Raw genomic sequence first — 17,132 nt, 5'->3', positions numbered from 1 at the left:
TCCCGTCCCATCCCATGCCGTCTCGTCCCGCGCTGTGGGTGAGGCGTGTGGGGCCGCTGCGCGCCCGGGCTTGGTGCTGGAGTGCCCAGAGGGACTCCTGCTGGGAAGGGAGGCAGCAGGAGGAGCGCGGAGCCTTTGCGGGGCAGGGCACTGAGGAGCGGGATCGCGGCCGGGCGCTGTGGGCGCAGCCCCTCGGCCGTCTGCAGCCTGGGGCACTTCGCAGCTCGCAGCCTATGGGCACAAACACACACATCCACCGGTGTGATGCGCCCAGTCTGCGGGCGGGTGGCTCCGTTGGCCTGCCCGTACCGATTGTGGTGGGATCGCGCCCGCTACGATCCGCGCGCCGTTACGGCAGGGCCTGGATAAAGCGGTGCCGCGACGCTGCCCGGAGCCCGCCCGGCGCCCAGCCGTGAGCTACCGCAGGACGCTGCCGCTCGCCGCCTGCCAGCGGCGTGGCCGTAAGTGCAACCGTGGCTGCTGCCCGCGGGGATGGGAGGCACGCTGGTGAGCAGGGGCGTGTGGGCAGCGGGAGGCCGGTGGGCACGGTGCGGGCTGAGCCGTGGCACTGGGCCTCGGAGCGTCCGCCTGGGCTGGGGCCAAGTTTTGTTCGCAGGGACCCTGGCAGCAGCCCTTTGTAAGGCCGTTGCCAGTGCTTCTTTGGGACTCTTGCATCTTTAAATCTATCCAAGCACCTACAAAATGGGTATTGAGACCCTGTAACAGCGCGTGACAGATAGCGGAATGAGCTCCGGGTGAGGAACAGACAGGTCTGAGCAGCTGTTGAGGACATCAGCCTGCTTCTGAGAAGAGCTTGGTTTTCCAGAGGTTTGATTTCCATAACGGCTTGAATCCACCACAGCATCGCAACAAAGTAGGGTATGCACGTGGCAGCTCCGAAAGTTTTCAGGCCTTGGGGTGTTTGGCTCCGGAGGAGCGAAGGACCTCACGGGCAGCAGGTCAGGGATGCGGTGGACCAGGCAGCAGCGAAGTTCTGTGCTTCCTGAATACCTAACACTCGCGTATTGCTGCTCCCGAGTGAAGTGTGGTTGTTTCAGTAAGTCTGCAGAGCACTGTTACCACGTGAAGCAGAACTGAGGCGCCTTTGGGGAGCCGCGGCACGAAGGTCGGACTGTCCGGGTACCAAAGCGTTGGGGCCGCTGGTGAGGGTGTGGGTGTGCTGCCGTGGCAGGCAGCGCGGGGTAAAACCTGGAGCCCGCCGAGAGGCTTCGCCAGCTCCTTCCAGCGCAGATCTTACCTGCGAGGGGAAACGTGTGTGTTTGTTTCTGCGCTTGGGCACGCGTGGTGAAGGAGTCCTTTCAGAAGGCAGCTCGTTAGTATGCCGGCAGCGCGTTGTGCTGGGCGAGTGCTCCTTGCTGGCAGAGCTGCAGGTTGCGGGGAACCAGGGGCTCGCTTTTCGCCGCCCCGCGTGGCAGGAGGGCTCGCTGGAGCCCGTGCCTCCCGCAGGTCGGGCTCTGGGTATGCCCAGCGGTGTTGCAGGTGCCTGGCTCGGAGACGTGTTCACACGCTGCCGGCGGGAACGCCGCTTTGCATGAAACTCGAAGGCACAACACAGTTTTTCAGTAATAAAATCACCTCGGTGTTCGAGACTGTCAGCTCTTTGTTTGGCCACGGCTGACTCACTGTGGGTGACTTGGGCCGAGGTAATTTGAGAACGGAACAGATAACCACGCTGGGTAGGAAAATGACTGTTTCTGAGAAGTGGGAATAAATTAATTCATACCATCAGCTGAACTGTAGGCTTCGGTCATTGATTTAAAGGTTAATTAACTCCACCTTCAGCTCTGCCGCGCTTTTCCCCCTCCTGCTCTCTAGAGGAGCCCCAGACGTGGATTTTGTGTGGATTTGTGTGGCAGCCCGAGGGGGCAGCGGCGCTCCGGGCAGCCCAGCGCCATCCTGGGCAGGCTGCGGTGCCGGTAGGTGCCAGGCTCGCCGCAACGTGCTGCTGCCCGCTGGTAAATTCACAGCCAGCAGAAGGCTCTGCTCCTGCTGGAGCTGCGGCAGCGTCTCCGCACGTCTCTGAGGGGGACGGGAGCAAGCTTGTAGGGGCACTCTGGCGGCGTTTTTCTGCTTTTGTTTTCTTGGACAGGTTGGGGGGGGGGGGTAAAATATAAAGGAGTGGCATATTGGAAAGGGCAAAAATATAAACAAATCGAATGCAGCGCAGTAGGTTGCTGTGGGACCGGTGTTTCACCGAAGGATGGGGCAGTGCATCAAGGACTAAAGAAGAGCAAAGATGTTCAATCCCTTACAACAAAGGCGGGCTAAAAAGGAGGCCTGCTTGGCTCTCAAGCCCGTGGTCCTCCTGCACGTATGTATTTTTAGAGGGCAAACATAGGATTCAGGAAGGGAAAGAGCTCATGGCTTGCTGTTCTCCGCTCTGCACCCAGAGGCGCAGCTCCTGCCAGAGCCTGCTTTATCACTGCGAGGCCTCGGGGGGGGTGCCCCTGCCGTAGTGCTGCCGAGGGGGACGTGGTGACCCAGCCGAGCTCTGCGCGAGCCGTTCTCGTCCTCTTTGGTACTTGGGCGAAGCTCCCCGAGCTCAGGGGAGAACTGGGGGTCCCTCGGGGCCGGGCTGCGTCCCCGCGGAGCGATGTCTGGTGCTCCTGCGTCCTCCTGGCAGCGTGAGGGTGCTGCCCGGGCAGCCGGGTGCCTCTCTGCCCTCTGCTCGCCCTGAAACCTGCCCCTGGCTGCCACCGGCCTGCCCTGCCGTCGTCCTGTTGGGGGCTGTAGTGGGAACCGTTGGCCACCTCTCCCCGTCTGCTGCTGCTTCTTGCTCTTGGATCAGGGCGTGCAAACTTGGTGACGGCGTTTGCTTAATAAACCTACATTCCTCGCTCATTCTAATCAAGTGGCGGTGTATTTTGGCACTTGGCCGCGTGTGTGGGTAAATGATTGTGCACTGTTGGTAAACGACCGGTTCCATGCCCTTCTAGGAAACGTAGCAGTCCTCAGCCACGCTGGCTGCAGAGGCACCAGAGCTCTCAAACGGAGCAGCTCTGATGCGATCTGTGTCTGAAGCAAGAAGAGGAGGAGATCTGTGACTTCGGGAACCAGCAGTGAGGGTCCCCCGTAAGCTGTTACGCAGCCGGCTTTTGGGCGCCGTGTCCACCCAGAGCAGCCTGTTGAAGGAGCTTCTTTCCAGAAGAGCCTTGGAGCCGATGTCCCAAAGCCTGGTGACTTGTGCTGCTTGAATGAAACCTGGGCTAATTTGTTGAAGATAACGATTAGAAGTCTGCCGAGCTGGCGGAGGGAAGGTATCCTCGAGCAGAGGCGCAAACCATGCATTACGTATTGCGGCTGGGGGCTGCGCTCGCAGGTTTCAGTTACAACCTGAACTGTAGATCTCAAGGGGATCACAGGCCCTGTAGGTAAGGTGCTGCCCTAGCAAGCCATTTTCAGTATTGCACAACGCTCTGTCAAGGATGAGCTCGCTGTAGGAACCAGATTTAGCGATATGGGTCCTGTGCATCCAAAGAAATGCTCAAGGAGGGTTTTTTTGCATTGCCAGGCTTGTCAGTGTTTGGATTCTTCTGGTGTATTTCTGGGTGCTCCCCCAGCAGGAATGGCTGCTCAGTGCTGTCAAGTATCAACCAGAGAGAAGGTGCACAGCTAAAGCTTCCCACTTCGACTATGGAAAAAAAAATCATTGAAATTGATTGTCCTGGAAACATCAAGCCAGCGACCCTGCTATGGCAGGCTAACCCAGCGGTTACTAGGAAATACGGATTACTCCAAATCGGAACTTCTGGGAGTTGCCAATCCCAAGTCTCTTTAAAAAAACAAGCAAAAGCCCCACACCAGATGGGTCTCAGGCCTAAGAAGAATTAAAACCATGCTGATAATTTCTTTTCTCCCCTTCTGCTCCCCTTCGTTCTCAAGCTTCACCCCTTTTTTGTTTGCGTATTATTTGGTGAATGTACAGGCGTGCGTTGTCATTCAGATTTAGTGATTTTCATTGACTTTAGGCCATCCACCGTTGTTCTGAGTAGTCAGCTGGCGTTCCGCTGGTTGCTCCCCTTGCTTTAGGATTCTCTGCTCCCCTGAGGGCTGGAAATGCCCGCACAATTTCCAGCAGCGCCTGCCGAGGACTGGTGGCGCTGCCTTCAGCGGCCCCGCTGCGCCCGGCCGGCTCACGAGGCTGTGCTGAGGTTGGCAGAGGTGTGGGAGATTGTCCACCTCGTGTCAGTGCTCGTCTGTGGGCTTATAATTAAAGCCACCCTAAGGAGCTTAAAGTGAAATAGCGCGAGGGGTTGGAAGAGTTACCGCAGGGCAGGTGGAAGTTCTGGGTGAACACGAAACGCAGCAATGGAAACGGGCCTGACCCGGGGCGGGGGTCCCCCAGGCTTCCCTCCGCAGTTCTCGTTGTCCTGGGCTCGCTGCTTGCCCCTCGCCAAGGCAGCAGTGACGCTTCGGTGGCATCAGCAGCAAGCTGCGTGACACTCCAGATGTTGCCGCTGCCCTGTGGGATTTGGATGGGACGTATTCCCTGGCGGACGGGCAGTAAAGGGGCTGTGGGGGCCTTAGTGCAAAGGCTCCGAGCATCCTCGTGACGAGGAGGTGGCTGCGGAGCGGGGCGGCGTGATCTCCGCTGCCTGAGCTCTCCCGTTGTGGTTTCACCCAGAATACCTCCCCCCGCGGATTGCGTTAATGTAATGCCGTGCTGTTCTCTGGTTCGTGCGCTTGGTTTCGTCGCGCACCCCTCCAGTGCCGGCTTCTGGGCACGCGCCCCGCGCATCTGCCCGGCTGCTCCCCAGCCTGGGTCCGGGCGTCGCACCGCAGCCCCCACCCCGCGCGGCAGCGCGGGCGCCCCAGGTGTGGGATCTCGGGGAGCTGCACCACAAGGGGTCACAGGCGATGCCCACAGCGGTCCTGGCAGTGGGACAGCTCCTGCTGCAGGGGGCTCTTTTGGTGCTGTTCCTCTCCAAAGACAGGCTGACAGCCTTCCCACAGAGCGCCTAGCCGAACCAGAGCTACCGAGTGCGCAGGCACAGCTGGGGGATGTCAAAATGCAGAGAGAAGAGCTGATGTTACAGGTGAAATTGACTTCTATTCTGTGGGTTTATTTCATCTCCTCAAGCTTAATGTTGGCTTAATGCAGATTGCGTATTATTGAGAAACGCAATTTATATCCTCCTTAACAATTAGACTTCTCATTGTTTGGTAATGCTCTTTATGCCTTATTTAATCTTCTCGTTTTGTCAGACGGCCGTAACATCGAGTCCATGAAAACAAGACAGGAGACTGAACGTCATCTCCGTGCAGGCTGTGGTTCCTGGCAGGCGATGGAAAGCAGTGTTTGTAAAGTGAAATCCCCATCAAACTGGCTAAAATCCCATTTGTCCAAAGCCTGTGCTCTACCAAGACTTTGCTGGAGGCTCTTGGCAGTGGAGTTTTGCCACTAAGAGTTGGCTGACAGCGTTACCTTGGATAACCGCTAGCCAAAATACAGCAGGAAAAAGTCCCAAGCCTGCTGCTGCCATTGCTAATTTTTTTAAACTAAATATGAATTTTTAACCCGGTGAAGCCGCCCAGGGCTGGGCCTGAGGCACAGCCTCGCGTGCGGCTCTGCTTGCGGACTGATCTGCGCCTCTGTGTCCCGGGGAGCCGTGCTCGGGGGCCCGTAGGTGCTTCTCTCACTGCTCTGGTGTGCCGGTATGTACCTAAAGTATGGCTAGGGAGAGCGCTTTAATTCCCTAAATATTTTCCTTCTAGTGCCCGCTGAAGGGTCCGGCACGCCTTAAAGGCCGCGCAGTGCTTGCAGCAGCGGGCGGGCGTGTGCATTGTGACCACCGCTGTTGGCATTTAGCCCGAGTGAGTGGCAAAGGAGCAGGAATCGGGGCCGGGGCAGGGAACGGCTGCTGAACCTGGCACCGCAGCGGTGGCTTCTGCAAGAGCTGCTCCCCGGCGCGGCGCTCGGCGATCCCCTGGTTATTAAAGACCCGCTTGCACACGGGGACAGATTAGAGCGGGGCTGGGCGGAAGGTGGCAGCGGCTGATTTGGGGCGGATTAGAGGGCTTTTCAACGTAAGGCCGCGTCCGGTCAGCGCTGGGCGCTCCAGCTTAGCGCTCGCGGGCTGCAGCGAGATTTATTCCGCGGCGAGAGGCAGCCTCGACAGGTAGCGTCTGCCCGGCGTGAGAGCTTTCAGGGGGCATCCGGACCGCCCTGGGCTCCGATGGCTTTCCTCCGGGCTGCAGGGCTCTGCCAGGTGGTGGGCAGCGTGGCCGCCTCCGAGAAGGTCCAGCTGGCACAGATGGGTTTGTATTGGGTTTGGTGTTCGGTACAGAAGCAGCTCCTTCTGCAAAGATGCGTGTATTACTGAGAAAGGCGATCGTCGCTCGATCTAAACGTTAAAAAATGCTCTCCGAATTCAGGTCTGGTTTGCTCTAAATGATTGTTGTGGGAGGGTAAAAGTAGCCTGGTCTTTTGGTATCGTTAAAGCCCATTAACCTGCAGGATGTCTGTTGGGATGATTTTAGGCTCTCAGGAAGGTTTGCATACCTCTGGAAACAGAAGTAACTTTGCAGCTTTCAGATTTTTTATTTATTTTTTTTAATTTGAAAGTAAATCTTCAAATATACAATGCATAAGTGTGATGTTTTTTGAATTTCTGGATTAATTAACTTTGTTTTTGTAGCATAGACTGTGCTGTATTCTAGCCTGTAACTTTTATTCATTTTCAGGCTTTGGATTAAAATGCACAGGTAGCGCTTGTGTCAGAAAAACACCGTAACGTGGAAAGCACGTCACGCTTCCGAGTTCCAGCATACGGCCGCACTGAGGGGCTGCATCGTTTTTATTCATTTATTTCAGTATTCCTGGTTTATCTAGAGTATTAAATGTTTTTTCTGCAGCTTTCTCCTGCCCTGGCTCTGCTGAGGCACTTGGCCGCGTTCAGGTGCTGACCCACGGGGCCCTCTTGCAAATGCCCCGCTAGGGGCTGAAGTCAGCACGCTAACATCGGTTTCAAAAGACCTTGTTTCTGGTGTCATGGGTAGCTGAAAGGAGGGGATGGTGTACTTTGTAAACTGGAAAGGGAAAACAAAAAAGGAAAAAGCCTTCTAAAATTGAAGCCCAGCCCTTTGGATGGTGTGGCGCTTTCTGCTATGGCCACGCGCACAACAGGGGTGGTGCCGTGAACTTCCCTACCCGTCCGCTGTTCTGAGCGAGATGCTTGCATCTGGGTGGTGTTTTCTGAGAACTGCAGGAGTGCAAGCAGAAAAGCTGGTGCTTTCTCGGGCAGTGAGCTTAGTGCAGGTGGCATCCGAGAGATGGAGAATACTGTGGTGTTTGGCAGGAACTGCATTTCTTCCGCTCTTCTGTGTCGGTGTTTTAAAATCTATTCCATGTAACTTTGGTTCTCAAGTCTGTCTGAAAATGCGCATGGGAAATGCGTCTGTGTTAATTACAAATGCGATATAGAAACGTGGGCCATTGAAACTGCAGAAGAAATTGTAAAGTCCTTTAGGATTTTTTCCATGTTTTCTGGTGGTTGGGATTATCTGCTTGTGGCCCATTTTCTGCTTTTCTTGCATGAAAGAAACGTAGTCCCCTTTCTGCTGCCTTTTGCTGGTGGTGCTCAACCACACCCCGGGGAGACCCTTTGCTTTCTGGCGCGGCTGAGCTGACGGTAACAGAAACGCTTCTGTGAAACTTGCTTGTGTGTAAGACTTTCATTAATAACTGATTACGGATTAGGTGCAAAGCAGCAGATTATCTGTATGGAGTAGCTCGTAGCTAAACCTCTTCCTAAGCCAAAATCTTGTTGCAGTGGATCGCTGATGGTGAGATAAAAACGTGCCTGCGGTTTGCGGTTAGGTAAGGGCTCGGGTTCGCACCTCCACATGGCCCCGTTCTTAGGGACAGCCTCAAACCTGTGCTGGAGGAAACATTTTTAAATTATTTTAAAGGCGTGAATCCAAGGCAAACTTGAGCTGGACTCAGTTGCAATGTGGAAGGCTCAGTTCCTGCATATGCAGGAAGTTTTAGGGATGTACTTGGCCTCAGTTTGTCTTCTTCAAGGTTATGACTCTTCCGTCCCTCGCTGTTTCAAGGCTCGTCTGCCTGGTGCTTTGTGCACCTTCATTTGAGAGCCAGCCCGAGCGTAAGCAAACCATCCGGGAGGTGAATTTGGAGTGATATCAAGTGAGGAGAGGCAATGGGGATAAAACCAAGGGAATTTAGGAAGGTGGATATATGTGTACTGAGATCAGGGGGAAAGGTTATCTTGATCCTAGTGTTTGGAGAACTGTGGGGGGGAAGATGTGAGATGAAGTGGAGGAGATGGGTCTGTCTTAGTCAAAACAAAGAGAAACAAAACCTCATTGTCCCAGATGGGATGGACTGATAAAGAGAAGTTATCACTGTGTGTGCTTGAAATTCGGTAGCAGGATAGAGAGGCTGTAAATGTGTGTGTAGCAGCGGGGAGGGATTGTGTATTTATAATTCCATTAGCGGTTCTAACAGTGTCAAAACAGCGAGATCTAAGCTAAGGGGTTACTGAGCCCAAGGGAACACGGAGTTTGGACAGTGGTCTTACCATTCAAAGCTGGCAGAGTGCTGGGTCTTAAAATTACAGCACTGTGGCTAATAATATCAAACCAAAATACTTACAGGAAATATGCATAGAACAACTGCAAAATATTTTCCTCCAGTATCTGGTTGAGTTTTCTTTGCCTCCTTTGTTGTGAAGGTGTTTTGACCGATGCACTTTATTTTCTGATGTGGAGTCTAGGTGTGAAGACGAAGAAATGGTATGTCTCTGGCACAGTAGTGAGCAGTTCCTGGCACTGAAGGTGAAAGGCAAATGTTTTATGTCTGGGAGATGTTTGAAAGCCATTAACTCATTTTATTAGCGGAATTGGATGGCCGTTTAGTTGAATTTATTCTGTTCTGCTTAACAGTTGAAAGATGCATGAGTGTTATGCAGTCTGGGACTCAGATGGTTAAGCTGAAGAGTGGAACCAAAGGGCTCGTTCGTCTCTTCTACCTGGATGAGCACAGAACCTGCATCCGATGGAGACCGTCCAGAAAAAGCGAAAAGGCAAAAAGTAAATTTTTAATGTCTTAATTTCTTGGGCAGCTCAGTATTAGAGTGTGAATTACAGATGGAAAACTGAGCAATATCTTTTGGATTCATTACATGAATCCTCTTCACTTATTTTAAATTTGCTATGATACTTAAAATGAAGGTTGTCAATAGTGTGAGTAGAGTTTAAGCACCTACTGAAAACTTGGGAGTGTAAAAGGAAGGGAATGTAGTTCAGTGGCATGTGGACATTTTCCGTGTGCTTATGTGAATTATGAACAAATTCAGTGGGGACTCAATAAGTATACTGATCTCTGTAGGATGTATGCACCACAATTTAAAAATGTAACCTAGAAAAGCTTAGATGGATGTTTCTTTGTTGTAACAACTATGATAACTTTCTTTAGGTATTATTACATCTTGGAGTTACTGTGTAGCAGCGTTTCTCATTGAAACAGTTCCTGCTCCCGTGTTTTAAACTAGAAATTCAAATCAGCAGTGTATTAAATAAATTAAGGACTGGAAATTCAGAGAATTGTCCTGTAGGCAAGAGATTTAAAAGCAAGCAATTGGCAAGGCTGCGGGCAGTGACAGTTGGTGCTTTTGGGACCGTGCGTGGTAGCTGAGGGCTGCAGCAGAGAGCAGCACGGGGCTTCGGAGGCGCGGAGGTGGGAGCCCACAGCAGGGAGTGCTCAGAGCCGTGCTGTACCTGCCTGCACCTGCAGCAGGGCTGCCCTCAGGGCAGCTGTTCTGTGCATGCAGCGTAGGCAGGGACGAGCCTTGGTGTCAAAAAGCCCTTAGTGATGTGAAGATCTAATATTAAAGATCATTTAATGACTTTTAGGCTGAATGACTCAAAATTGCTGAAAAGCAGAAAATAACTGGGTGATTACACGAGCATGTCAATTTTTGGTTTCCCTTTTCCCCCCAGTTGTCATCGATTCCATTTACAAAGTGACCGAAGGCCGGCAGTCCGAAATCTTCCACCGCCATGCAGAGGGGAACTTTGACCCGAGCTGCTGCTTCACCATTTACCACGGCAACCACCTGGAGTCCCTGGATCTGATTACCTCCAACCCAGAGGAAGCTCGCACCTGGATCACGGGGCTGAAATATTTGATGGCTGGAATAAGTGATGAGGACTCGCTAGCTAAGCGACAGAGAACACACGATCAGTATCCTTTTATAAGCCTGAGCAATGTCTTGCAATTCAGTATTTCTTGTTTAGTTTTTAGTGAATTTGGTGTTGGGTGTTATTTCACCTCAAGCTAAGTCTTGTTTGCCCAACTGTGCCTTTATTCTCCCACTGCAAATTGCAAGGCCCGTTAGAAGGCATCGTTCCCAAGATATGGGAACTGATGGAAAACTTAAATTTCTTGGCCTCTGTATAGCTGAAATGTGAACTTTTTTTTTTGGAGCCTTCTGGTAAATTGCCCGGTCTTCTGGTAAACTCCTAGCCCTCTCCATTTCTCTTGGTTGGTGTGTGTCAGATATCTGTGCCTGCTGCTCAGCCTCCATTGATTGTCAGAATGACAAATCTTTAAAGCTCCTTAAATGTCTTTTTAGCCCAGTAACCCAAATGAGCTTTTTGCAAAGACTGTGCTCACTGAGTATTTTCTTGATGTGCTTTCTTTCAGAGAGTGTTTACTAGCGTGTCAAATATAAAGAACACTCTTCCCCCTAAACAGAGAAAAAAGTCTTGATTATAATTGTAACCTGTCTCTTTCTTGCCGTGAGAAAGAATACAAAACGATCACTTGTAAATACTCCTGCTGGAGAATATACACACACGGTATTTAATTTATATTTTCAGTGTTTAATTCTGATACGAGACAGGCACGGATCCGTTTGGGGGATATATTGCATGCTCCGCTGCACACATACTCAGCTTGCTATATTTATCCATGACTTTTTCCGAGCTGCACATATCTGCTGTATGGTGAAACATCACTTCAAGTCTTGTTTGTGTTATCAAATGCGGCAGCTGGGAGACAAAATGACCCAGTAACAGTTCCAGCTAGAGCAAGAATTTAGGAAAAGCTGCAAAGGAATATATGTGCAAAAAGGGGGTAAAATTCACTGGTTAGAAAGCGGAGTTCACACAGAATTAAGGGAGGTGCAGGAGAATATCAGAGCAAGCCCAGCAATATTTGAAAGCTACTTTAGCTTCTCCTCTGAGAATATACTCACTACCAGAAATAAGAGAGCAAAGGAACTAGTGTTGTGAACCAGACTACAAATATTTGTCGTAAACCAGTACCACTTTTATGCATTTAAATGAAACTTCTGTCCATAGCAAGGGTAAGGGAAAGAACTATTTCAATGCCGCCTCGAACAGACATAAAGCTGCAGAATGTCCTAGGAAAAGTTTTAGTAGAGCCGAGCTGTATGCAGCGTGAAGAATCACAGCCTGTTTTCTGACCTTGACAGCTGCTAGGTTTGATACCATTTTGGCCTTGTGCAGGGAGAAACAGCAAATGTACGATTGCTGTCCGTTCTCTCTGTGCAATTTATCATTGCATGCACTTGTTGCAGCTCTGTGGGACACCTGACATAAAAGGTGAGGGCAGAGGTATTAGAGGGAAGGCGGTGGTTGAAGAAGTTGTCCAGAGATGGATAAATTACAAGTGTACAGATGAAAGAACTGTGTAACAATCCTGGGGGAAAGAACATGGAAAAACAAGAGTGTTTCATTGTTAATGAGGCTCTCAAGGAAACCTCAGGCTCGTAATAATGTACTTGGCCAGGTTTCACCAAGTCTCCATTATGCCATCCACTTGCATTAGGTTGCCATCTCTGATCCGGATGGCAGCTGGGCTGGCGTCCTGTGAGTCACAAAGCAGGTAGCCCCCAGATATTAACTCCGTGAAGGTCAACAGCCTTGGTTATACCAGATAAAAGGTACAATAGCAAGTGGTACCGCAAGGGGTACAGTAGTAAAAAATAAAGCTTTGGTTTGGCATCAGCACAGGGAGAACCATGCAGATCGCACCAGATCTTTTCCATCAACGAGTCTTTCAGGGTGTACCCCTGACATCTGTAATGCGGGCTGTGGGGAATCTTAATTCACAGGTTTTGCCCAGAGGCTTTGACTCAAAAAGAGATGTGTTTGTGAAGGCTGGATTGAATAATGCCTAGTTCTTTCCCCTAGCAGATGTTAAGGTGCTCTGCTAAGGAGTATCAGCCTCCTGCCCAGAAGAGCTGGGGACGAGTGTCATTCTCCTGAGCTGAGCTCTCGTCCTGGTCCTGCCCAGCTGCTCTGCCTCCCTCCTCTAGGAGGGGACCACACTCTTGTACGTTTCCTTGACGCGTTTGCAGCTGGGTGAAACAGACCTTTGAGGAGGCTGACAAGAACGGAGATGGCCTGCTGAACATTGAGGAGATCCACCAGCTGATGCATAAACTCAACGTGAACCTGCCCCGCAGGAAGGTCCGGCAGATGTTTCAGGTTGGTGGCCGCTAGCACGGGGCTGTACTGTGCTAAACCAGTGACAGTTATGGTCTGAACCACAACAGGGTTTGAAAGCTGGGACTTAAAACCCTGTCCTTTCCAACATCTCAGATTTTTACCCAAGTCTTGCCTTTTTATAGACGAGGGTGCATCAGAACATTGATTTAACAAGACAACCCCCACAGAAGACAATTTATTAATTCTACTCTTTAGATGTGTTATTGTTTTCATCTCTGTGACCTGAATTACTCTACATTGGCAGTGATGGTTGCTCTGCTTCTATTGAAATCTCTCTCTTTTTTTTTCTTCATTTCCTTTATGGAAAATTATTTGATAGAAACTAGCTTTATGAAAGTGATTATGGTTCTTTTTAAAACTTCCTCTCTTAGCCAGAATAATTTTTATTTTATATTTTACATCTGTTGTCTGAAAACAGTTACAGTTGGGCTGGTAGAAAATGGTTTACAATGTAGGAAGGAAAGATAAGCGAAGGGCATAATGAAGAGCAAAATGCTTGAGTGTTAACGGAGTGGTTTCTATGAAGGGGAAATAAAACTTGGTCCTTGGAATGGAAAACAGACTGGATCTGCTCATTGCACCTGCTGTTACATGAGCTCCTCCGGTCCAGAAGGAGACTGAGCCTGAACTGGAAGAGCTTTCTTGAGAAGAAGGAAGTGATAGCAAGGCTGGGGATACTTACTCTCCTTGGAGAGAGGAATTTTGGCTTGGTAAACCTGTGTGGAGACAAGCCCTCGGGCTCAAAGGCAAGTCAGCGTTGAAAGGGCTCTGACAGAAGGCGTTGTGACCTGCACTTCAACGCTGCTTGGAAAAGGCCACGGGTTTTATAACGAGAGGAAAAACATTGTATTGCAGCTGTGAATGAAAGATGTTACTTGTGGGAGCAGTAGCACATCTGTACGCATTTATTTCACTTTGTCGACATCATCTGCTTACGTTCTCAAACTTAACAAGGGTTGTAGCTCCCCCAAAGTTTGGGCATTGTGGGGACCTAGATAACGTTTGACAGCAGTCCTCCAGAATACATTCTGTGTTTTGGAAATCCAAAGCAATCCTTTTAGGCAGATGTTCACAGTAAAAACCTTGTATTAACGTACGTTAAGTACTGCTTTCTTCTCTTGCTACCTCTGAGGATAAACAAAAACTGCAACCAAGGCTGGGGCTGCTGGGGTTCTCTCTTGGTGCCGAGGCTCATTGCTGCTGCACTGTTGGACCCCCTGCAGGGAGCTGACGGGGGCTCAGAGTGCTGCAGCTGGAAGTACCGTTAATTTAAGACCGTGGCTTGTTCCGAATGTTTTTAAATGTCAGACTCTGTTAGAGGAAGCCAAGGGGTGAAATTGTTATGTTCCTTGCTATGTTGTAGTCCAGGATAACTGCAAGACGTACAGGAGAGTAACAGATCAGAAAAAGCCCAGGGTGTGCTTCTTCACGTGGGGAACAAATTCAAAACTGAAGGTGGAATTGAGACCTCCATAGGGAACCTGTGGCTTCAGTGCAGGAACTGTTTTCTCCAAAAAATCCAATAGATAGTATTATCATTTTGCAGTTATTTTAGCCTGTGTGTAGTAGGCTTTGAGTCTGAACAGAATTTTGCAGATTAGAATTTATTAAATTTCTGTTCTATACATAAATCTTCTGCTTTATTCCCTGAATTCACCTATGTTCTAGCACGCTTACCTGAGTGTCTTTACCTCTTAGGAAGCTGACACAGATGAGAACCAAGGAACCTTAAATTTTGAAGAATTTTCAGTGTTTTACAAGATGATGTCCTTACGTCGAGATCTCTACTTGTTGCTTTTAAGCTACAGTGACAAGAAGGATCACCTCACTGTTGAAGAACTTGCTCAGTTTCTAAAGGTGGAACAAAAGGTATGGAAATGTACGTGCATATAAATACAAGTATAGGGAAAGGATTATGTGGAAAACGTTTAGCTTGGGGCAGGGGGGTTGGGAACATTTTTTTTTTTACAAGAGATCTGTATCTCTAAGGGAAGACTATATTTTTGTGGTGCAACGTAAAGATGGGTATTACACCCACCTGCCAAAGTTCAGAAAGGTCAGATGTCCAGGATACTACCTGGATGCTGCAGGGAGGACATGCATGAAGATGCTGAAGTGCCCAGGGACAGCTGAAGGGCTGTGGTAGGAGAGGGGGCATGGAAGGACCCACAGCAGTGTTAGCGTAGCAACCACATAACCACCAAGTGATTATATGAAGGTGCTTTATTCAGCGCTGGAAGCCGGGGCAGGTGCCCAAATCTGGCTTCAAGTCCCGTTACTTCCCAGCCGTTATTTATACATACAATATTGCGTCAGGTATACATATTCATTACAGGTTGCAACATCAGCCTCGCTTTTCATTCTAATTAGCTCCCCTCCCCTTTGCACATGCGTGGCGCACTCTGGTGGTCGTCCAGGTGGTCGTCCAGATGAAGTAAGGAGTCTTCCTCTCCGCTAAACTCTTTCACCTTTCTCACTCGACGCATGCTCCCTCCGCTCCTTGGTTCTGCTTCAACTCATTTCATCATCTCCAGGCCCTTATCCAAGGTCAGGTTGTACCTATTCCCTCCCAGGGTTCCCCTTCAACGATTCCTTTAAATGTTCAATGTACTCCCTAGGTTTCCAGTATACATAGATTACTTGATAATGTAAGTACATTTAATAATATTTAATTATACCGTATGATCCATCACCTGAGAAACATTAATAGAACATCCATTCGATTCTCCCCAACACTAACAGCAGGAGGAAAAACACATGAAAGAGGCAGAGAACGCTGTCTGTGGGTGCAGGAGGACATCAGGAAACTACTGATGCAACAGCAGAACCAAGCTGACTGTTCAGTCTGGCATATTGAACCCACCCTCTGTGTGCACACTGCTCAAAAGCCCGAACACAGGCAGGGCTGTCAGCTGTAAACACTCTGCTGACATTTTTCTGGGAGGGGGGGGGAAAAAAGAAGTGTGACTTCCTTAGGTGAACCTCTAGGCAGCGTACTTCAGAAGCGTCTTGCACTTTTTGCCTCTTCCCTCTTGTCTTCTCACTTGCCATTATTAGCAGTGTTGAAGCACATTTACCTTTGTGTGTTTTCAGAACACAAATGTGATAACAACGACCTCAGGCAAGGCAAGATTGCCTTCAAAAGCTGGTAATGGTTCAGACCATAACGCAGCTCTAAAATGCCTTCAGCCAAACAGCATTGGGCTTTTGCTCTTGTCTGACTGCTTGGAAACCTGTGGGTGGTCTGTCCAACTCCATCTGCTACTATTTTGGGGCAAGACTTTTGAATATTCTGCTGACTGAGGATAGAACAAAAGATTTTATTTTTTTTTGTCAATTTGCTAAGCTGGTTTTCCTAGGAGAACAGCCTGTTACCCTCACCTAAGAGCTTGTGAAACAGATTATTTCCATGTAGGTGCAGCTAAACTCGGCTCATTGCAATTGAAATTGCAGTTTTTTGGCTTCAAATGTCAGAGGAGCAGAAAATAGGCATAAAATAGGCTGGTTTCCTAGAAGGACTGCTGGTCCTCCTAGCCATAAGCATCTGTGAGGGAGGAACAACCCCTGGATGTCCAGTCACGGCTGCATGCCTGCAGGTTGTCCCTTTGGGAGTGCCCTTTCCTAATGAATTGATCTGGGTTTGAACTGGTCCCACCCAGCAGCTGATCTCCTGCGAAGTGACAGATTGCTTCCACAGCAGGATCTCCAGGGTCTTTTGACTGACAGTTTGGCTCTCACTTGTCTTTGAGTAACGTGTGAAATGGGCTCTGAAAGCATTGTTTTCCCTGCTGAAGAGCAGCTTTGCAGCAGGTTCTGGACCCGCCCAGCGGAGGGAATGGCCTCGTGCTGCCCGGCTCTTTGGAGCCCCATCGCGATGCCGCGTGTGCGGGCTCTCCACCTGTGGCTGCAGCGTTTGTGCTTCCCTTCTCCTTTCCGCTGTGTCTATGTCACACCAAGTGCTTTAATTTCAGCAGCAGAGACCTCTTTGATGCTCTCGCTCGTGGTTTTGTGCAGTTACAAGGCCGCTTTGGTGTTACAAACTTGAGGTGTTTGGTTTTGGTTCTCTGAAAGCAAGGGAGACCGTATGAAGAGGGTCTCCTGTGAGCCTGCTGGCCGCTTGCTGCTGGCTGGGGATCCGGTACTTTGCAAAATCCTTTTATTTGTGCTGAGAATAGGACAACCTGCTGAGATCTTTCCTCCAGCAGCACTCTCTGTGTGCTCCGGGAAAACTTATTGCTCCTTGTATGCTGTGCCCTCGTGCTCCCACGTGCAGGCCCACACGGACTGCTCTCAGCACGCCGCCAGGCTGGCACCAAGTCGGTGCTCGGTGGTTAAAAGGTTAAAAGGACCTTCATGCAGCCTGGATGAAACTGGCCGCAAAACTATTGCCCCACTCATTTTAATTGAATAGAATAGGGGGTAATTTCCTAACGATTACGCCATGGGAACACACACGTGTAATTATGTAAAGCTTTCCTTAATTATTCAGTTTGGGCTGGTGTGTTTTAAGTCGGCTTGAGAGTCTGAGTCGACTCCTACTGCACGTCCACGCTAATTATGTAGCACACAGGAACAATTAGTGACGTGGTAAATGCTGAAAATCTGATGAGAAG

The 17,132-nt window shown here is 49.9% G+C and overlaps 1 protein-coding gene across 11 annotated transcripts in view; it reads left to right on the top strand.

Annotated features, from left to right (window-relative positions):
* PLCH1 (phospholipase C eta 1) overlaps positions 1–17,132 on the top strand; it is a 94,475-nt gene that overhangs the window by 22,361 nt on the left and 54,982 nt on the right. For 10 of the 11 annotated variants that reach the window (XR_013955086.1, XM_080604719.1, XM_080604720.1 and 7 more), the window contains 4 exons: positions 8,926–9,072; positions 9,982–10,225; positions 12,369–12,498; positions 14,218–14,388. Coding sequence is in view for 10 of the 11 variants with exons in the window: in XM_080604719.1 (XP_080460845.1) it covers positions 8,926–9,072; positions 9,982–10,225; positions 12,369–12,498; positions 14,218–14,388 (692 nt within the window). In the remaining variant the exon portion in view is untranslated. Of the gene's footprint in view, positions 1–8,764; positions 8,818–8,925; positions 9,073–9,981; positions 10,226–12,368; positions 12,499–14,217; positions 14,389–17,132 lie in introns of all 11 variants that reach the window. The other variant, XM_080604725.1, reaches the window with a different exon arrangement.

The sequence above is a fragment of the Anser brachyrhynchus genome, assembly GCF_964034855.1.
Source record: "Anser brachyrhynchus genome assembly, chromosome: 9".
In the NCBI taxonomy this organism is placed as follows: Eukaryota; Metazoa; Chordata; class Aves; order Anseriformes; family Anatidae; genus Anser; species Anser brachyrhynchus.
This window is presented reverse-complemented; position numbering and strand designations above follow the sequence as displayed.